At 44.1% G+C, this 22,695-nt stretch overlaps 1 protein-coding gene across 8 annotated transcripts in view; it reads right to left on the bottom strand.

Moving 5' to 3' along the window:
* The window catches only part of GNA12 (G protein subunit alpha 12), a 109,884-nt gene extending 87,195 nt beyond the window's left edge, over nt 1-22,689 (bottom strand). For all 8 annotated transcript variants that reach the window (XR_003005718.1, XR_003005719.1, XR_003005716.1 and 5 more), the window contains exon 1: nt 22,539-22,689. Coding sequence is in view for 1 of the 8 variants with exons in the window: in XM_024763464.1 (XP_024619232.1) it covers nt 22,539-22,619 (81 nt within the window). In the remaining 7 variants the exon portion in view is untranslated. The remainder of the gene's footprint in view (nt 1-22,538) is intronic.
* Between the last annotated feature and the right edge of the window lie 6 nt (nt 22,690-22,695).

Genomic DNA, 22,695 nt, shown 5'->3' with positions numbered 1-22,695 from the left:
CGGGGGCCCCTCCACAGGAAGTGCTGTCCCCACGCGACCCCCTCCTCCGCTCACAGGCCACCTCTGACAGCCCGTCTGCCCGGCCCCTCCCCTCCACCCCTCCCTCTGCTCCATCTCTTTTCCCACCAGCACTTCTCACCCTCTGACATTTTAGAGAAGTTCCCCGTCTGTTTCCCACACGGAATGTCGGCTCTGGCAGCACAGGGGTTTGTTTGGTTTTGTTCTGACTGGGGCCTCCTAAGCGCCACAAATTTCCGCTGATTCAGGGGCGATTACTACTGGCTGTGCGGTGCCCATCTCACAGTGTAACTAACCACGCACCCCCGCCACCCCGGGGGCAGTTAGGGTGTTGTGAACACCGCGACTTCCGTGCCTGTGCTCGCTATTCAGAGGGTGGTCTGAGCGACACAAACCTCCCCGGGAGCTGATCAGGAGTGCAGAACCCCAGGCCCTATCCCAGGCCTACGGAGCTGGCACCTGCGCACCTGCGTCCCGCGCACACGGACGGGCCTGGACCAGGGTGCGGCGAGCAAGCCCAGCACAGACCGAGGAGGCTCCTCTCTCTCGGGTCACCGGAGCCGTGCTTGCCCCCTGCCACCCACTCGCCCTGGCCCCGGCTGCACAAGCTGCAGTGGCCATCTTCAGTCACCAAACTGCCCTCAAAAGAGAGAGAATACCAATTCACACCCCACGTCAATCCGGGTTCCAGAAAGGAAACATACACACGGCACACCTGAATTAGGGATTACGGACAACGGTGTGGGTGCACAGGGAGGATGCCTCGGGGGATAAACACCCTGATCTCATGCTCTTCTCGCCCTCCCGCCCTTCCTCCTCTGGCCAAGCAGAGACCAGAGCACAAAACCTGCACTGTCCGCCCACAGGACAGAGGGCAGAGCAGGAAGGGCGGAGCGAGGATCTGGGGGCAAACGGGACTCCCTGGAGTGGAGCGCCACCGCAGCACCAGAGGAAGCCTTTCCCTCTGCCCCAGTTGGCTGTGTTTTCGTTTTATGTGATGATATTTAGCAGCCAAGTGGTAAGGAAAGTAAACTAGAACTTAAGGCACCAGAGAGAAGGCAGCCATCTCAGCAGGGGCAGGAGGGTGTCTGTGCCAGCACACAGCTGTTGTGGTCCTTCCTGGCTTGGAAATTACTTGATCTGAAGGGAGATCAAGGACCACTAAATTTTGGAAGCAGGATGATGGCCTTATTGAAAAACGCCTGAGAAAGCTTACATTGGAGGATGAAAGGCAGGCAAACCAGCGCAAGGCCTGCTGTGGAAACACAGGCACAAAGCAATGACGACGGCTGCAAAGAACACGACTTTGAGGTGTTTTCATTCCAATTTCACATGCCCGACATTCTCTTAAAAACAATAATAAAACTCTTTAAAATCACTGGTTATTTCCAATTCTCTGGCATCTGAGTCGCAGAAATGGTCATTAGCCGCCAAATATATATGATCATTATAAAAATATGATGAATCCTCACACAGGTTTGATAGATAAGAAGTAGTCAGAAAGAAGAGCTTAATCAGAAGCAGGACAACAACTACAAATAAACATATGAAAAGATCTTCAATGCCATCGGGACATGCACACCCAAACCACAGTGGCTATTTAAAATCAACACCACCACCACAGAGACAACAGCAAGTACAGGTGAGGATGTGGAGAAACCGGAACCCTCATGCACTGTTGGTGGGAACATAAAATGGTGCAGCCGCTTTACAGAACAGTTTGGCTGTTCCTCAAAATGTAAACACAGTTACCATATACTCCAGCAATTTCACTCCTAGGTACATACCCAAGAGAAGTGAAAACATGCTCACATAAAACGTCCATACAAAAACATTCATAGCATTAATTAATAAGAGCCAAAAAGTAGAAACGACCCAAATGTCCACCAACTGATGAATGGATAAGCAAAATGTGGTATACCCATACAAGGGAATATTATTCAGCCATACAAAGGGATGAAGTACTGATACATGCTACAACGTAGATGAATCTTGTAAACATCAATGTAGATGAATCTTGTAAAAAAATCTTGTAGGTGAATCTCTTAAACATTATGCTTAAGAGAATGAAAAGACAAGCCATAGACTGGGAGAAAACTGCACAATACATATATGATAAAGGACTTGTATCCAAAATACACAAAGAACTCTTAAAATTCAACAAGAAAACAAACAACCCAAATAAATAATGGGCAAAAGATCTGAACCTCACCAAAGATACACAGATGGCAAATAAACAGATGAAAAAAGCTCATCATCACATGGCATCAGTGAAATGCAAATTAAAACAAGATACCACTGGAACTACGGTGGCTAAAATCCAAAACACTGGCAACATCAAATGCTGGCGACGATGTGACGCAAAAGGAACTCTGATTTACTGCTGGTGAGAATGCCAAATGGTACGGCCACTTTGGGAGACAGTGTAGCGGCTTCTTACAAAACTATACATACTCTTACCATATGATCCAGTAACTGCACTCCAAGGTATTTATCCATAGGAGCTGAAAACTTACGTCTACACAAAAACTTGCACACAACTATTTATAGCAGCTTCATTCATAACTGCTAATGACTGGAAGCAACCGAGATGTCCTTCAACGGGTAAATGGAAAAACAAACCGTGGTACATCTAGACAAGGGTGTATGATTCAGCGATAAAAAGAAATGAGCTACCAGACCATAAAAAGACATGGAGGAACCTTAAATGGATATTGCTAACTGACAGAAGCCAATCTGAAAAGGCTACATACTGTATGATTCCACCTATATGACATTCTGGAAAAAGGCAAAACTATGGAGACAGTAAAAGGTCAGTGGTTGCCCGGGGTAGGGGGAAGGAAGGATGGAGGGATGGATAGGTGGAACACACACGATTTTTAGGGTAGTGAAACTACTCTGTTTGATACTGTGATGGTGGATCCATTTGTCAAAACCCAAAGAGCTATTTGACACAAAGATTGAACCCTAATGAAATTATGGACTTGAGTTAATAATGTATCAATACCGGTTCATCAATAATAACAAGGTACCTAACTAATGTAAGATGTGAATAATAGGGAAACTCTTAGGAGGGGTATGTGGGAACTCTATCTTCTGCTCAGTTTTTCTGTAAACCTAAAATTGTTCTAAAAAAATAATAAAGCTATTGATAAAAAAAAATGTTAAGTCAGAGAAGCCAGACACAAAAGATTACACATGATATGATTCCATTTACCTGAAATATGCAGAATAGGTAAATGCATAGACAGAAAAGAGATCAGTGGTTGCCGGGGGAGGGCTAACAGGGAGTCACAGCTTAGCAAGTCAAGGTCTCCTTCTGGGGTGATGGAAATGTTTTGGAACTAGATAGAGGTGATGGTTACACAACACAGTGAATGTACTAAATGCCACGGAATTCTTCACTTTGAAGTGGTTAATTTTATGTTATGTGAATTTCACCTTGATTACAAAAAAAGCAGAGTAAAAATAAAAAGGTCATATTAAAGCAACTCTATCTGGTTAGGTGACCTTTTTGATGTCCCACAGAAATTCAAACACTGTCGTCCTGATTCAAAACACCTGAACTGTGAGAGTAACCACAAAGTGACTCCACCTGGGGCCACTCGGGGGGCTACTGCACAACTGGCCAGAGGCCAGTGGGGCTTGGACTAGGCTGTGCACAGAGCAGGAGAGAAGAGGACTCAGGATACACGCGTCATCAGGACATACCAACGGACTGGATGCTGGGAAAAGTGGTTTTAAAGACGATTCGGTTTTCAGATTGGACAACCAGGCAGTGGGGCCACTAGCTGAAATGTCAGAGGGGAGTGGGACGAGGGGTCAGGAGTTTGGTTTTGTTTGTTGAGTTCAAGATGCCCACTGGACAGAGGTGGAGACATCGAGGAGAATGTGGTACACAGGAGTCCAAAGAGCAAGGGTACAGACAGGGCTACATATATAAATTTGGAAGTTACTGGTAGGTGGACGAATATTAGAGGATTAAGGACACCAATTTTTTACCATATGTTTTAAATATTATTCCCCACTCGACTTCATGCTCTTTTTGGCCAAACAGAATTTTAAAAGTTATGGAGTCAAAAACATACACCCCCTGACCTGATCATTTCTGTCTTTGGTGTCATAACTTAAAAGGCTTTCCTTATCCTGAGATCCTAAAAGTGTTCATCTACTTTCTATTCTGTCTTTTCATGATCCCCTTTTTAATATTTTTATTTTTAAACCATATGGAATTTGTTATTGCATTAGAAACAGACCTAACTTTTTTCCCGAATGGTTAGCCATTTTCACAGCACAATTTACTCAATCATCCATCTTTTTCTACTGTTTTGAAAACCCTTCTTCATGATATTCTTAAGTCCCAAACACATGTGGGTCTGTCTGGGATTCTATTCTATTTCACTGACCCTCTGTGCATGCCTGAGCCAGTACTGCCCTACTTTAATTATGGTAGCTCCATAATACGTTAATGTTTCTCATGATAACTACCCCAAACAATGCATTCTCAGAATTTTATTAGTTATTATCACACGTTTACTCATCACACAGACCTTAGAATGGTTCTGTCAAGTTCCAAGAAAAATAAAGAGGGATTTGACTGGTGGTGTGCTCAATTAATAAGTTGGCATTTTTACAATATCAAGAATTCCTACTCACAAAAAATAATCAATTTTTCCATGATTTTTATGTTCTTCAGCAAAGTTTTATGGCTTTCATCAAATAGATTTTATTCACTTCTTGCTTATTCCTAGGTATTTTATCCTTTTTGTTGGTGTTATGAGTGGGAGATTTTTCTATTACAGAGAGGCAAACAGGTTCAGGCACAAACATTTACTTTGTATCCAGCCACTCCTGTAACTATTTTTGATTCCAATAACTTTTAGATGATACTTTGGGTTTACTACTTATGCTGTTAATTTTGTTCCTTCCTTTCTAGTAGATACACCTACTGTTTTTCCTTTTATTTAACTGAGTAGAATCTCCAGCACATCACTGAATTATTAGATTAGTAGTTGGCATTCTTGACTTGTTCCAGTCTGAAATAAAAATGTCTCTGTGCAGGGATAACTTTTCCTCGTCCCGGAAACAACTTCAGGCACTCTAACTACTAGGTATTTGTGACTGTTATCTGTAACTGAGCACTAAATGATTTCCTCTTTGATCATGTCGTTTATATAAGATAGGTGAGATGACAGGATCAATGTCAAAACTATTTGGGGGAAAAAAAGTCACATTCAAGGAGACAGTCGCCTGAGTATTAATTATAAAAACAACATAAAAGAAAATAACTATTTAGGTATATTTATTATATCCCTAATTAACTATATAAACATTGGACGAAATTGTTTTAGAAGGTTCAATTCAAGATTTAAGTCTTTAAAGATGTGGTATATATACACAATGGAATATTTCTCAGCCGTAAAAAAGAATGAAATAATGGCATTTACAGCTACATGGATGGACCTAGAGATGATCCTACCAAGCGAAGTAAGTCAGAAGGAGAAAGACAAAAACCTTGTGGTATCACTTATACATAGAATCTAAAATATGACACAAGTGAACTTATCTACGAAACAGAAACAGACTCACAGACAGAGAGAAAAGACTTGTGGCTGCCAAGGTGAGGGGTGGGATCGGGGAGGGATGGATTTCGAGTTTGGGATTAGCAGATGCAAACTCATATATAGGATGGAAAAACAACAAGCTCCTAATGTATAGCACAGGGATCTATATTCAATATCCTGTGATAGACCATAACAGAAAATATGAAAAAGAATATATATATATGAATCACTTTGCTGTGCACCAGAAACTAACACAACATTGTAAATAAACTATCCTTCTATAAAATAAAAAAAAGATTTAAGGGGCTTCCCTGGTGGCGCAGTGGTTGAGAGTCCGCCCGCCGATGCAGGGGACGCGGGTTCGTGCCCCGGTCCGGGAAGATCCCACATGCGGCGGAGGGGCTGGGCCCGTGAGCCGTGGCCGCTGGGCCTGCGCGTCCGGGGCCTGTGCTCCGCAACGGGAGAGACCACAACAGTGAGAGGCCCACGTACCGCAAAAAAAAAAGAAGATTTAAGTCTTTTAATCTACTTCAAAAACACCTACATTTAAAACATTCTCCTTATACATTCTCCAATACTTTTATTTTTAAGAATGTTATTAGTAAAAAAATTTGTGAAAGACTAGAAAAGGGCATTTTACTTTGTCAGAAGAGCTTTAATCTGTACTAGACAGAGGAAGGAGCACGCAGGCAACCCGGCAGCTCTTTTCCCTGAAGTTACCAAGAATTAAGATGCAGGTTCCCACCTAAAATGCTGAAGATGCCCTGGTCTCCTCAGCAAATATTTACACGTTCTGAAAACATGCAAGATTACAAAAATTCCAAAGCAAGATTCAAACCACAATTTTTTTTTTTTTTTTAAGAACACCTACGATTCAAAATGAGAACGTCCTGGTAACTGCGGTAAAGTACATAAGGAAAGAAAGCATTAAATCATCACTCCTGGACTGTGCAATTATATTCCCAAGGACTCATACGATAAGATTACTATTACCAAGGCAGTCTTTAAAATAATATTTACTGTAGAAAGTGTATTTTAAAAAAAACCAAATTCATAAGTGTTTCATAGAAATACAAATATATCAGAAGCATAACAAAATAAGTGTTTAAGGTATGGTTACATATATTTTTATGACAGTATCATAACACATGAACTATTTTATAGTGAGTGTGAGTGTGTGTGTGTGTTTCTCTTTTTGCACCGTATCCTACATGAGATTCAGTTGTGGTTAGGCTCTCCTGTAACAGTCATCAGTCTATGCTAGCAAAGTTCCCAAATCTACCGCTGATGTCATAATACAGGAAAAATTAAACTTGCTGGGAACATTATCACCATGTGAGCAATACTCCCATTTCTTAAAAAGGTGAGGCTACGTAAATCCCCATGGTCCCCAGTCACCCACTCCCCAGCAGGTGGAGTCACATGTCACAAAGGGGGGACCACCTCCGTTTTCTCATCAGCAGCGTAGACGCCGCCTTGCCTTTCTCCGGTTACTGTAAAGCTGTCACAGTTAACGAGCCAGAAAATTATGTGAGAGAGGGTTTGAAAACTGTGAAGCCACACACACACACACACACACACACACACACACACACAAGCAGTCACTTCGGTTACGTGGTGCTGAGGAGGAGACGGAAAAGGACAGAGTTCTTACGAAACTCTGCAGGTGCCGCCCTAAGTTCTCTTCTCCCATGACGTGTCGGCACAAGGTTAAACACCAGGAAAGAGAAACCAGTGAAAATATTCCTGCTGCTGAGGACCTCAGGTTAGCAGGTGGCTAAATAAATGAAGTTCTCTCTACTCAAAAAGGTCCTTCTTTAGGGGACAGACCCATATCTAAAAGGCCCGTTTGCCACAGGGGAGTACAAAGGGCTCACAGGGGTGACACAGCGATGGGCTGAAAGCACAGAAGTCCACTTGCAGTCCCTGCCCTGGACAGTTTAGACAGAGACGAGAGGAGAGCAAAGTGACCGTGAAGTCAGCAAAAACACCTTTATTTATCTCCCTCTGCGGGCACGGCAGGACTCCTTTGGACACCGAAGTTTAGGGATAAGTTTACATGCACGTGTCTCTCTAAGTCCTAAGTCTACAAACACGGGGGGATCAACAGTGAGTCAGACTGGACACCCCCCCGCCACCCGTGTCGTGACTAATTTTCCATTCAGGTCCCTCCTGTCTCTGACCTATTTATGAGATCTATAATGGTGTTGCCCGAGTTTTCAGTGCATCACTAACTCTGCAGTCTCCCTTTTGCTCTCATTTTATTGTTTTATTATACCCTTGAGCTCTGGTTTTACATCATCTAGATGTTTCTTGTTCTTATACAATATAAAGCACTCTTGGGCAATCTACTTCTGTGTCAGTTTACCTTTTTTTCCAGACTTGGTTTTTCATCTGCCTTTTGCACACTAAAGGCGCCATGCCATTCCTTTCCAACTTTCTCTTGCTTAACTCTCCAACCTTTATTCTTTGACTTCAATTTCCCTGATACCACTTCTACCTTAGTTGACATCCCAGATCAGAATTAGAGTTCGACACTGTACGTTGCTTTCAATTTATGTCTGAGGGGATGGAGGTGAAGAAAGCTGAAAACTACGGATTCTCTTCCGAAACCCCGCCCAAAGCCCTCCACCTGCCCTCCTCTCCCCGTCTCCCGAGCTTTGGCTTGGCTCCGTGCTCTGGCGGCAGCTCACGGTTGGCCCTTGCAGCCGGCCCTCTGCTGGAGCAGACCTCTCCAGGCCCCAGGGCTGCTTCTCTCCAAACTGGAAGCTGTCAGTACAAATGTTCAGGATTCTGCTGACTCACCTTCCTTCCTCGATGTTACTTTCAGGAGGAGGAGCTGAGGTTAAGAGACACACAACACAGCCCTAGAATCCTCTCCTTTTGTCCCTGGATGCAGTGTTTTTAAGATGTTAGGTTGGACCATATAATACTGCCATTTTTGTAAGTCAAAAAGGGTCAAATATCAGAATTCTATACAGTTCACGTGTGTAAACTACATGTGTAATCATGTTCTTTTCCCTTCCTTGATTACTTCTGCTGAATTTTTCTATATTCATACGTAAGATTATTTTTTAAATGCACACATGGCTGTTTATGTATGCAGCTATACCACTAGGGAATGGGAGAAGATTCTCTGATCCGGCCTCACTCTAACATATTCCCCCAGACGGAGCTTTGAAAAAGGAGATCAAGGCAACCCTCTGCTTGAAACGCTGCAATCCGCCCCCTGTTGCCGCTAGGATCACCTGGGCCTGGAAGGCCCTGCCGGGTCTCACCCGGGTTCCCTCTCCCACCTCCCCACCCATCGTTTCCGCAGAGCTTCTTTCATTCCTTCCAGTTTCTTTCTGGCCTTCCTGCCTCAGGGCATTTGCTCCTGCTTCCTCTGTGCGAATTCCTTCTTTCCAGCTTGCCACAGGGCTGTGCCTTTTCTTCCTTCAGGAGTTACAGAACACCCCACTGAGAGATGCACGGGCTGTAAGGACACGGCACGGGGCTGATGGCAGCTCTACCCACAGGAGCGAGGAATTCTCCGTCTTGTTCTTTGCTATATCCCAGTACCTGGGGAATCTGTTGAATAAGTTAATTCACTCAAGGAGGGTGAACTAATTCATGTAGAAGGAGGCTCTGCATTTTGTGCTGCTCCACAGAACACTGTGTCAAATGGGTCCAAGTGTGTCAGAGTCTCCAAAACATCTCCATGGCAAGGAAGCTCCTTCAGTGAGGTGAGCTCCCCGACATGGGAGAAGTGGGAGGTTAGAAACCCAGCAACTCCTAGGCTTGCAGGCGCTAACGTCTCACATAAGCCAGTAAGCACAGTGAGCTTCTTCTACTTTCTATGAGGAAACAGAAAGTGATGGTGTCCTTCGGGTACAACTACATTTATGCCTAAAATAATGATCACTTTGCTATTTCCTCTCGTGGCAGAGAAAGAGCCAAACGGATCCGTCAACAAGGGAGTTCCAGCCCCGTGGGTGCCCCAGGCAAGCTCGTACTCCCGAGTCTCCAGCTTCCTCTTCCGCTCCCAAGTCTAGAGTCAACGTGGAGATCAAAACAGGAGTCAGATAGATAGATGGAGATCAAAATACTGGCTTTCCTACTAATAAAAGCCAGATGGGAGAGTTTGGTTTTCGATTTGCAGCCAAGTAGGTCTGCTCCCTGGCACAGCTGGACCAACACAGGCAGGGCCACGCCTACAGCTTAGGGCTGAGAACCGGCCCCTGTGGGCAGGCGGCCGGAGCCCACTCCTCCCTGCCCCCTGCAGAGGGGGCAGAGGGATGGCGAGAGAGGCAAAAATACAACTGCATCTGGAAAATGAAAATCCCTCCCGTCAGAGTAAAAAAAACCCCAACGGGCCTACTGAGCGGGTCCAATGAGATAACAGAGGAGGTGCTTTAAACACAAACCCAGAAGCTCCCCACACCAAGGAAAGGTACTACTCGTTCTGGGCAGAGACAGTGCCCAACACATAAACACACGCGTAAGGATCTGTTGGCGTGGCCTCCTGAGATGATTACTTTTAATGAGACATCTGCTTTAACCAGTCTGTTCTGCTAGTTCTGGCCTGTTTGTTTAAAAACACAGTCCCATTACCGTGTTCTCATCGGCTCATCTCGGGAGTCCCCGCCCCCTGCCCCCGCCTTGTGGTCCACGTCACTGCTCGCTTCTAACAGAGCTTTCAACATCCATCTACCTAATCGAGTCATCAGACCCCTGGGGAAAACATTTCCCTTCCCCAGCCTAAAACTAAAATTATAGAACTTCATTTCCTTGAAGAAAACCACAAAAAACAAAAAATCCCAACACTTTAAGTGGCCACAAAAAGTATAAATAATTTTGGGGTCATCTCCTGCGTGCCAACAATTGTAGATGGAGAACTCAGTGTCAGTGGAAAACACAGATTAAAAATCCTGCTGACAGGTGTTATAAAAAATTCCAAAAACAAACCTCTGAAGCAGCTGTTCCCTTTTACCTGTAAGGGAAACCATCAGTAAGGTGAGACTTTAATTACTTCCTTTCCTTTCTCGGTAAATGTCAAGTCTTTTGCTTGTAACACTGAGTATCTTGTCTTACAGAGACGCACAAAGATTTACCTTGAAAATGAATGCAATCTGCATCACAGGGCGTGCTGTCAGTGACGGTGGAGCTTGCTACAAGCTTCTCTGCGGTCTAAGTCAGTGATGTGGCCCCGGGATATTTACTGTCACACTAGAGCAGGTGAATCTCATCATACAACCTGTATTCGGTTGTATACAACCTTCAGCTAGGCTAGGGCTCCCCGGTCCTGCCAGTGACTTAACCAGGGATGTCCCCTTTCCTGCCCTGCCCTCCCTTGTGTTTCCCATCCCCACTGAAGCCAACCAGGCAGAGAAGCACCGTGGAAGGAGGACTCGCCATCGTGCAGACAGCACAACACAAAGGGCTTGGCCCGGAATGATGGGTGCAGGTTTCCCATGGCCCTAACCTCTCCCCCGGCCTTCCCTGGATATGGCAGGGAACCTCCGTGGCTGCCCCAGAAGGCACTCAAGGCCTCGGTGGAACCCACACCGCGCACATCACCAGAACACCCCACCGAGGTAACGACAGTATTAACACAGCACAGGACACAAGTTCTCTGAGTCTGAGCAATCCCTTGCTTTGGAGTTTCTGCTCAAGTTCACACAGTCACTTGACTGCCTAAGGCCCGGGCGTGCTGGCTAACACCAGTGAATGTTCATTAAGGCCGGTGTGCTGCTGAGTCTAACAGGGCCATTTGACAAGGCTGGTGCCGTGGCTTGTAGACCCGACGGTAAAATGGATGCCCAGGTTCAGAGAGAAGTGCCAGCTACTGAATACTTGGCCTGTGCTTCCTTAACAAAGCAGGATCAGGAGCAGTTTCCTCCCCTCGGCACCCAGAACAAGGGCCCTGCTGCTCTCCCACTACCTCTATCCTCTTGCAAATACTCTCAAGAGCAACAACTGTTCCTGTTCTGTCCTCTGGATGCTGCACCTCCAGAGCACAAGTTCCAAATGATTCAGTTCACCGTACCAAGCAGAAGCGACGGCGTCTCTAACTGACACACTCACGCAGGATGCAAACTATGCCTTCTGTTCCATAAACCACATACCTGGACCTACCTGAACATTTATCCTAATGGGAGATAAGTATCTTAACGCACAAAAGAATCATGCAAAAAGATGACTATCACATGGTCAGCAACTATTCTTCGTACCTTGTTCACTCTAAGAGGGCAATGCGTTGTAGCTAAGCAGCTGCTCTGTCCAGCCCACTTGACAGAAGATGCAAAGAGGACTCTACTGCTTTTGTTTAACTCCAAACTACAGTAGTTATACCATGAAGTAAACCAGCCTGTCTTTAAGGGACGGCACTGCCCTTCAGGTAATGTAAGTTAAGCATTAGGTCCATTACACAACATTAGCTTCTTTGGTTTGAAGATCACCTGATCATTAGATCTGTAGGTAAGACTTCAGTTTAAATCTTCAGTTCCATTTAAAACCGGTAAGATCCACGTCCCCACTCTCAACTATGTAACAACAAAAAAGAATTATGAGCTGCCAACAGAACACTATCTGGCATCAAGCACAGCTATATCCCAAATCCCACGTGACAGATGACTAAAGGTCAAACACTGCTCCCTGAAAAACAGATTTGGTTAAAATAATCAACATGTCAACCTGAAAGCTGGAGGGGGAAACCAACTGTCCATGTGCTCTGAATCCCCAACAATGGCCAGAGGGCAGTCTCTGGATTTTTTTAACCAATGGAAAAAGATGTTGTTGTTTTTGTTTTTTGGCATTACTAAAGGACCAACCATCTGTGTCCACATGTAAAAGTAAACTTGCTTACTTAAATGCACTTTGCCAAAAAAGCAATAAAAACCCAACTGTTCTTCCAGACCCCAGAAGCACATTTGTGCTTCTCTCTCACGCAAACCCACTGTAGCATCAAGCCCAGAGTGCTGCTTCGGAACCCAAGAAACAAAGATTCTGCAGGTCAGGAGTTTCAAAGTGCTTCAAAATTCCAGACAGCAGTGGAGGCTTCTTCTAAGTCTTCTTCACCTTAGCAAAAAGGTAAATATAATACAGCAAACAATTCTAAAAAAATAATAATAAAAGATTTTTAAAAACCTAACATAATCTTGGTATTCTACAACAAAAGATCTTCAACTGCAGTCCACAGGGCACATGTGGGCCCACTCTTGGGATTCAGCATGTCCAGGGAGCTCCTTGAAACTATGTGCACGCACACGAATTTCATAGGAAGAAGGTCCACCTTTCAGCCACAGAGCATCGTGACCACAGGTGCCTAGCGAGCCGTCTCATTACAAGTCCTTGGCACTAGAAAGTTCTGTCTCACTCCTACATTCATTCTTTAATACCTCTACTTACTAGAACTCTGTCTTAACTGATAGACAAACGTAGGGCACTGAGATGGTCTCAGCTGTGAGTTCTTCTCCACCTGCTGGACTCCTGCAGGGCCCTTGCAGGCCAGCTCACATCATGCCTCCTTGGCAGGCTTTCCTGGGTACCTCAGCCAGTTAACCTTCCCTACTCACCACTGGGCCACCTCCCTGCCTCTGCACTGGCGTTGAGTCTGGTTACACGCAGACTGAACACTAGTTACAAGAGCAACTGTCTCCCCAGCTAGTCAGAGTGCCTGCAGGGTAGGGACTGGGCAGGACTTGTCATTAAATATCCGTCTCTGGGCTTCCCTGGTGGCGCAGTGGTTGAGAGCCCGCCTACCGATGCAGGGGACGTGGGTTCGTGCCCCGGTCCGGGAGGATCCCGCGTGCCGCGGAGCGGCTGCGCCCGTGGGCCGTGGCCGCTGGGCCTGTGCTCTGCAGCGGGAGAGGCCACGGCAGTGAGAGGCCCGCGTACCGCAATAAATAAATAAATAATATCCCTCTCCCCACCAGCACAGAGCACAAATCCTTGGATATACGGTCCAAAAATTTTGTTGAATTGAATTCTTTTGTTTCAGTGCCAACAAAAGACCACTAATTCTAATAATTACTCACAAGGTTTTAAAATCAACAACACGTACATATACAAGGAAAGTCTGCCTTTGTGTGGTTATATGATGCACCCACGCGATTCTGCATTCGATCTCCAGTCCATGTAACAAAGGACCTTCACACAGCTAACATTTTACTCACCTCTAACTGGATGTAAAAGTCGGTTAATTAAAAATCGTTCTGGAAATTACAGATGAGGGAGTGGAAGGCACGGTGAGATAAAGCCAAGCTGGTTTAAAGCCTTCCACACATGTACTGAGGCACTCGCTAGCACCAGAGGCGTTGTTGAATAATTTCTGAAGCACCAAACACATGGACACTTGGGAGAGCCCGCTTGGGAAGTGACAGACCAGCATCTTTAAGATTATAAAAATACGGAAGCAACCTAAGTGTCCACCGACAGATGAATGGATAAAGAAGATGTGGCACATATATACACAATGGAATATTACTCAGCCATAAAAAGAAACGAAATTGAGTTATTTGTAGCGAGGTGGACGGACCTAGAGACTGTCATACAGAGTGAAGTAAGTCAGAAAGAGAAAAACAAATACCGTATGCTAACACATATATATAGAACCTTAAAAAAAAAAAAGGTTCTAAAGAACCCAGGGGCAGGACAGGAATAAAGATGCAGACGTAGAGAATGGACTTGAGGACACGGGGAGGGGGAAGGGTAAGCTGGGACGAAGTGGGAGAGTGTCATGGACATATAAAAACTACCAAATGTGAAATAGATAGCTAGTGGGAAGCAGCCACATAGCACAGGGAGATCAGCTCCGTGCTTTGTGACCACCTAGAGGGGTGGGATAGGGAGGGTGGGAGGGAGATGCAAGAGGGAGGGGACATGGGGATACATGTATACACATAGCTGATTCACTTTGTTACACAGCAGCAACTAACACACCATTGTAAAGCAATTATACTCCAATAAAGATGGTAAGAAAAAAATGATTATAAAAATAAAAAGAGGGCTTCCCTGGTGGCGCAGTGGTTGAGAGTCCGCCTGCCGATGCAGGGGACACGGGTTCGTGCCCCGGTCCGGGAAGATCCCACATGCCGTGGAGCGGCTGGGCCCGTGAGCCATGGCCGCTGAGCCTACACGTCCAGAGCCTGTGCTCCGCAACGGGAGAGGCCACAACAGTGAGAGGCCCGCGTACCACTAAAAAAAAATAATAATAAAATAAAATAAAATAAAAAGAAAGATTAGGTAGTCTTATGGATAATATTTACAGGAAGTCAAAGCAACTAGTAGATTCAAATAATCCATCAAGGGGGTAGAGTGAGGCAATGAAGTTAAAGAAACAATGTGTTCAAACTCAGGCACAACCGTGATCACGAAGAGCCCTGAACCTGGAATCAAGGACCAGGAAGATGAAGACGTCTGGTCCGGTTCTGCCAAGACAGAGTAGCTCCATTCCTCCCAGGCCCTCCCCATTACAAGTGAAAAGGCTCTAGAAACAACACAACAAAACAAGCATAGGAAAGGGGGTGGGAAGAAGGTGGCAGGCTGCCTGGGACCCAGGACTTGAGGAAAGACGTGGCAGCGAGTCCCCCAGGTGTCCTGACTGTCCCTACCTGCCCAGGACAAGGTGCTGCCAGTGCCTCCAAGCTGGAAAAGCCAAAAGGCAGATGGAAAGAGCTCCAAGAGCAGCTTGTCTCCCCAGCCAAAGGGCCAGGAAAAGGGTGGTCTTACAACAGAAAACGTTTTTGACAACACCCACCCTATTCCAGCCAAAAACCAACAGAAAAACTGCAGAATCATCCTCTGAGGTTTCAGTGGGGTTGAAAGGGAAGCTGACCTTCCACATCCCCTTCCTGTGCCCCAGAACCAGGCATGTTCCAAGTGGCCCACCGCGTCGTGCTGGCAGTGGGGCCACACAGGGACCTCAGCGCCCATCCCTGCCTAGACACACAGGAAGTGTTCCCAACCCCCAACCAGGGCAGTGTTGGGCGAGGGGGAGCTGAGCCTCCACCCACCCAGTCCCAGAGGGGTAGAAGGTAGGGGGGACTGGGCCGAGTGCCACTTCTGCCCCCTCGCCTTCCCTGGTGTCAGCCAGGCCTAGGGAGAGCCGGAGCTAGAACCCCACAAACCCCTCTGTTTCCACAACAAACAGAGTCTCAGGGACCCAGAGGTCAGGAACAAGAGCTAGATGCCTATCGACAGAGTCCCAGAAGGAAGGGAGAAAAAGAGCAGGACCGAAAAAGTATGTGAAGAAATAATGGCAGAAAATATCCCAATTTTGGCAAAAGACATAAATATACAGATTTAAGAAGCTGAGCAAACCCCAAATATAATAAGCTGAAAGAAACCTATGTCCAGACAAATCATAATTAAACTTCAGGAAACCAACGACAAAGGAAAAATCTTAAAATCGGCCAGAGAGACATGACAAGCTTACAGAGGAACAGCAATTCGAATGATTTGACTTCTCGTCTGAAACCAGAGGTCGGAAGGAGGTGGCACATTTTTCAAGGACTAAAAGAAAATAAGTGTCAGCTGTGAGTCCAATCGCTAGCTAAGACATCCTTCAAGATTAAAGGTGAAATAAAGACATTCTTGGACAAGGAAAGCTGAGAGAATTTGTTGCAGGCAAATCCCTGCTTAAAGACCCTAAGGGAAATTCTCCAAAGAGAAAGGAGAGAGTAACGGGAAAAGGCTAGAACTTCAGCAAGGAAAGGACACAGTCAGAATAGGTAAAAACAGGCATAAATATAACAAATTCTCCTATTTCTCGTGCATTTCTTAAATCCTATTTGATGACTCAAGTAAAACCATCTGATGTGGTGCTCAAAGTATAAGAAATACTTAAGACCCTGATATTTTAAAGGTGGGGAGGGTAAGGATTTCCCTGGTGGCGCAGTGGTTAAGAATCCACCTGCCAATGCAGGGGATGTGGGTTCCAGCCCTGGTCCGGGAAGATCCCACATGCTGTGGAGCAACTAAGCCCGTGAGCCACAACTACTGAAGCCCTCGTGCCTAGAGCCTGTGCTCCGCAACAAGAGAAGCCACCACAATGAGAAGCCCATGCACCGCGACAAAGAGTAGTCCCTGCTCGCCGTAACTAGAGAAAGCCCGCGCACAGCCACGAAGACCCAATGCAGCCAAAAATAAATAAATCAATATTTTTTAAAAAGTGGGGAGGGTAAAGGGATCTAAATGGAAATAAAGTTCCCACACTTCACTTAAAGTTGTAAAACACAGTTTCCAGTAGACTGGGATAAATTGCGTATGTATATGGTAAGCTCAGAGCAACTACCAAGAAAATGATACAAAGCTTTGATTGATATGCTACTTAAAATATCAATCAATTAAGATGTTTAAATAACCTGCAGGAAGGATAGAAACATGAAACAAAAACAGAAACATAAAATAATAAAATAGGAGACGTGTGCCCTAACATGTTAATAATTACCTTAAACGTAAATCATCTGAATATACAAATTAACAGATCGGCAGAGTAGATAAGAAAATATGATATAACAATATGCTGTCTATAAGAAACTCATTTCAAAACAACAATGTGGGTAGGTCAAAAGGATGTAAACATATACCGCGAAAGCATTCATGAAAAAAAAAAAAAGAGTGGCTATGTTAAAATAGCTGATAAAGTAGACTTCAGAGCAAAGAAAATTACTAGAGACCAAAAGGGACATTACGTAACGACAAAAAGACCAACCCATCGGGAGGACATAATAATCCTAAATGTTTACGTACCACACAACAAAGTCTCAAAATACACGAAGCAAAACCCAATAGAACTAAAGGAGAAATGGACAATTATAGTTGGAGACTTCAACACCTCACTCAGCAACTGATAGAACTACTAAAAAGAAAATCAGCAAGGATACAGAACTCAACACCACCATCAAGCAACCGATCAAATCAACATATGCAGAAAACGCCACCAAACAACAGAATACACATTTTTTTTCAAGTACCCATGGAACAGTCACCAACGTAAGCCCACAGAGCATATACCAAGATAGACCATATTCTGAGTCATAAAACAAACCTCAAAAAATTTTAAAGAACTGAAGTCATACAAAGTATGTTCTCTGACCATAATGGAGTCACAGAAATCAGGAACAGAAAGATAACAGGAAAATCTCTCAACTCTTGGAAACTGTAACACACTTCTAAACAATCTATGGGCCAAAGAAGCTATCTCAAAAGAAAGAAAAATACATACGAAACTGAATAAAAATTAAAATGCCACATATCAAAATATGTGACTACAGCTAAAGCAGTGCTGAGGGGGAAATTTATAGCACTTAAAATGTTTACATTAGAAAAGAGGAGAGGTCTCAAGTAAATAATCTAAGTCTCTACCTCAAGAAATTTTAAAAAAAAAGAGCAAAATAAAATCAGAGCAAGTAGGAGGAAAAAAATAATAAAAAGCAGAAATAAATGAAACTGAAAACAGAAAAATCAATGACATAAAAAGCCAGTTTTCAGGGGGAAAAAAAAAAATCAGTAAAAGTGATAAGCCTCTAAAAGACTGAGAAAAATAAAAAGAGAAGACACAAATCACCATCATCAGGAAAGAAACATAAGATATGGCTATTCTCACCTCTCTTAATACTGGAAGTTCTAGCCACTGCAGTAAGGCAAGAAAAAGAAATAAAGGCATACCTAACTTTAGGGAAAGAAGAAATAAGTGTCCCCATTTGCAGATAACATGATGATCTACATAGAAAATCCCGAAGAATCTATAGGAAAGCTCTTAGAACCATTAAATGTATTTGGCAAGGTCACAGGACACATGATTGACACAAAAATCAATCCTATTGCTATACAGTAACAATGAGTATGTGGAAACTTAAAGTAAAAGCACAGTATCACTTACAACTGCTCTAAAGAAAATGTAATACTTAAGTATAAATGTAACAAAACATGTACAGGATCTGTATGTTGATAAGTGCAAAATACTGATGAAAGAAATCAAAGACAACCTAAATAAACAAGGACATACTATGTTCATGAATTGGAAGACTCAACATAGGAGAGATGTCAATTCTCCCCAAACTGATCTATGGTTTAATGCAAATGCTATCAAAATCACAGTAAGTTTTTTTTTTTAATACAGACATAAGAAAGTTTATTCTAAAATTTACAATGGAAAGGCACAGACCCTAGAATAGCTAAAACAATCTTGAAAAATGAAGTGGGAGAAATCACTTTGATATTAAGCCTACTATATAGCGATAGCAATCAACATCGTGTGATATTGGCAGAAGAGGAGATAGATCAGTGGAATAGAATGGAAAACCCAGAAATAGATCCACACAAATACGCCCACTTGATTTGTGACAAAGATGCAAAAGCAATTCAAAGGAGGAGGGATAGTCTTTTCAACAGATAATCCTGGAACAACTGGACATCCATAGAGAAAAAACAAAAAAATCTCCACCTAAACCTCACACCTTATACAAATATTAACCCAAAATGGATCAGGGGCTTAAAAGTAAAATGTACACCTATAAAATTTTTTTAAAGCTAGGAGAAAATCTTTGGGATCTAGGGTTAGGTAAAGAGTTCTTAGACTTGACACGAAAAGCATGATCCATAAAGGGAAAAACTGACAAATTGGACCTCATCAAAATTAAAAACTTTTGCTCTGCGAAAGACCCTGTTAAAAAGGATGAAAAGACAAGCTACGGGTTGGGAGAAAATATCTGCAAAACACGTATTTCACAAAGGAGTGGTACCCAGAATATATAAAGAACATTCAAAACTCAACAATAAAGAAACAAGGAACCTAATTACAAAACGGCTAAAAAGTATGAAGAGACATTTCATCAAAGAGAACATACAGACAGCAAATGAGCACAGGAAAGTATCAATAGCCACAGGGAAATGCAAATTAAAATGGCAGTAACATAGCACTTACGCACCTATCAGAAATGGCTGAAATAAAAAACAGTGACAACACCAAATGCTAGCAAGGATGCAGAGAAACTGGCTCACTCACTCATACCCTGCTGGTGGGAATATAAAATAGTACAGCCACTTCAGAAACAGGTTGGCAGGTTCTCATAAAACTAAACATGCAACTGCTACACAGCGGAGCAACTGCACTCTTGGGCATTTATCCCAGATACATGAAAATTTATGTACTTACAAAAAACATGTACACAAATGTTCACAGAAGATTTATTCATAATAGGCAGAAACTGGAAACAACCCAGATGTCCTTCAACAGGCGAATGGTTAAATGGTGTACGGTGGTAAATCCTTACCATGGATACTACTCAGCAGTTAAAAGGCAGGAACGACTGATTGTGAACACACACAGTAACTGGGGTGTATCTCTAGGGAATCACGCTGAGTGATAAAAGCCAATTCCAAAAGGTCACATCTTGCAAGACTCCATTTATATCATATTCATGAAATGACGAAATTATAGAATTGGAAAATAGATCAGTCACTGCCAGGTCGGGGGAGGGCGAAGGGTGGCAGTGGCTATAAAAGGCAACGTGAGGAATACTTGTTGTGATGGGAACGTTCTGTGTCTTCACTCTCTCAACGTCGGTATCTTGGTTGTGATATCGTACTAGTTTTACAAGATCTCACCGTTGTGGGGAACTGGTTAAAGGGTACGTAGGAGCTCTCTATTATTTATGAAAACTGCATGGGACTCTACAGTTCTCTCAGCATTAGAAGTTTAATTTAAAAAAAAAAGATCAGGTTTGGTTCCCAGCTGCGTCACCTACGAATTAGGTAACTGACCTTACGCTGCGACAATACCATTTGAAGCGTTACGAAAATTAAAGGCCATACATGAAAAGGCCCGGCACATAGCTAGTGCTTTAAAAATAGCCTGTTAACACGAACTCTATTTGTAGACACAAATATTATTCTGAAGAGTTATTATTCAAATTTCTGCTACTAGAGCCACTACAAAGCAATTCATTTAAAAAGTCTCTTCCCAAAGTGATCTGTCCAAATAAAAATGAGGGGAGAGGTAATTATTGGTTTTACAGTGAAAGATGAATTGCTAACTACTCATTGAAATGGTCAAAACAGACAAAGTGAGCTTAATATGTAATTACAATTATTAAAAAAGTTGACAAGGAAAATAGGATACTGATTAACAAATCTTGTTTCTTGCTGGTAAGGAAGTTAGTAAAAGTTAGTGTCTGTATGTACTGGGAAAAGCTAAGACTGAGTTTTCTAAAAATGCACTTAATACACTGATTTAGATTTAAGATTCTGTTTCTAAGTATTTTCTCTGCCTCCCGAGTTGAAAGAAACTGCGAGTCAATCAGCCAAATCTTCTAACCTGCTTGGTTAAGAGATCCAGAAAAGCCGCAAAAATAAAATCCAGCTCTGTGACAGAGAAAGACAATCAAATGAACTTTACCCCAGAAGACGAGGGGAATTTTAAACACACAGTTAATCCCTTGGATCATACTGGGCACCTAGCCTTTAAACTTTATGAAGTATTGGGCCAGAGCTCTGACTCACAGAGAGGCTTTTGAAAGAGGTGAAAAGGAAACGGGTGTTTTATCATTCAAATTATTCTCTTCCCGGCAGGATCCTAAAAGAGCTATTTCTATCAAAACGAAATGTTTTACTAACAAATACATCAAGTGAGAATACTGGTGCGAGATCCCTGATGCAGGCCTGGAAGTCTGGAGCCCAGGGTTCCAGGTCCCAGCGGGGAGCCACTTCATCACCAAGGCCCAGAGCTTCCTCATGGGTGAAGTGAAAGACATGTGCCCATGCGTTGGTTATACGGCCCTTTGCTAAATTTAGAGCTCCTCAGGCACCACAAAATCTCATCTCCAGAGAGGATTCTGTTTGACAAGCTTCCCTCTACCTCTGTTTTGAGACAACTTTCCTCATACCTGTAATTTGGTTTCCCCAAAATGGGCCACAGAAAGGGCAGGTGAAGGGGAAAGGAAACGGTAGAGGTAAAAAACTATAAGAAAAAAAAAAGGAAATGACCCTATTCTGGGTACAGGAGAGGCTCTATTTTCCCCTCATCGGGTTTCTCCAGAATTCCTTTCTTTGGGGCCCTCTACTACAGGTTCACACAGTACACAGAAACTAGAACCCAAACTTGGTCAGCTCTACGCTTTTTTTTCTACAAACAAGTAGCAAATGATAAAAATGGAGCAAGGGACAGAAGGAGCACCTGGGGATTAAACACCACCTGAGAGATATGTTAAAAATTGCAACGCAAAGATTTATATCCTAACGCAAACAAAACAGTTATGTGACAATGGAGGAAATCTGAACCGGGCTGGGTACTTTACCATGTTAAGGAGTTATTAAATTTTCAGGGTTCATAAGGCATCATTTAAAAAAACGTAACCACCGTACGCTTATCTGTGAGCTCTGTAAACGAACACTTTCCAGTGAATCTATACAGTGTCTGGGGTTTGCTTCAAAATCAGAGGGGCAGAGGTACAGGTGAAACAAGACGGACGCTGAATCCATCACTGCTGAAGTTGTGGAGAGGGGCCTGGGTACTTACTGTTCCTTCTATTTTCTCTACTCTGTATATGTTGGAAATTTTCCTAATAACCAGTTTAAAAGGAGAGACGTGTGGCCGGTTTCCTCCCCAGTCTACACCGCTCTTCTGAACCTACTGGGAGGGCAGGGCAAGGACGGCACCCTGAATCCAGGAGGGGCCCTCCCCACCGCTAAAACCCCCGCGCCTCCGAAGCCCCAGAAGGTGTCCGGCTTTCCCGCTTCCTCAGTCCCCAAATCCCCGAGAAGAGCAGAGGCGAAGGCCACCAGGCCGACGGGGAGACAGGGTGCGCATCCTTGGCCGGCTCCCCCAAAGCTGGGGGCACGGGGCCGCTGCGGCCAGACCAGGGGCAGACAAAGGCGTGGGCCGCGGTGCCGGCCGGGGCGCAGGAGTCCGCGGGGCCGCACCTGCGCGCACCTGGGCGCAGGTGTGCGGGCGGGGACGCGAGGAGAGCGTACCTTAAGGATGTTGTCGAAGATGGTGTCGCGGAACTCGAGCAGCGCCTTCTGGTCGAACTCGCGGCCGTGGATGATGCGCATCTGCTTGAGGAAGGTGGACTTGCCGCTCTCGCCCGCGCCCAGCAGCAGGATCTTGACGAGGCGCCGCACGGCGCGC

This window comes from Neophocaena asiaeorientalis, unplaced genomic scaffold, assembly GCF_003031525.2.
Source record: "Neophocaena asiaeorientalis asiaeorientalis breed wild unplaced genomic scaffold, Neophocaena_asiaeorientalis_V1.1 scaffold223, whole genome shotgun sequence".
Lineage (NCBI taxonomy): Eukaryota > Metazoa > Chordata > Mammalia > Artiodactyla > Phocoenidae > Neophocaena > Neophocaena asiaeorientalis.
The sequence above is the reverse complement of the archived record's forward strand: the minus strand, read 5'-3'. Positions and strand labels throughout refer to the sequence as shown.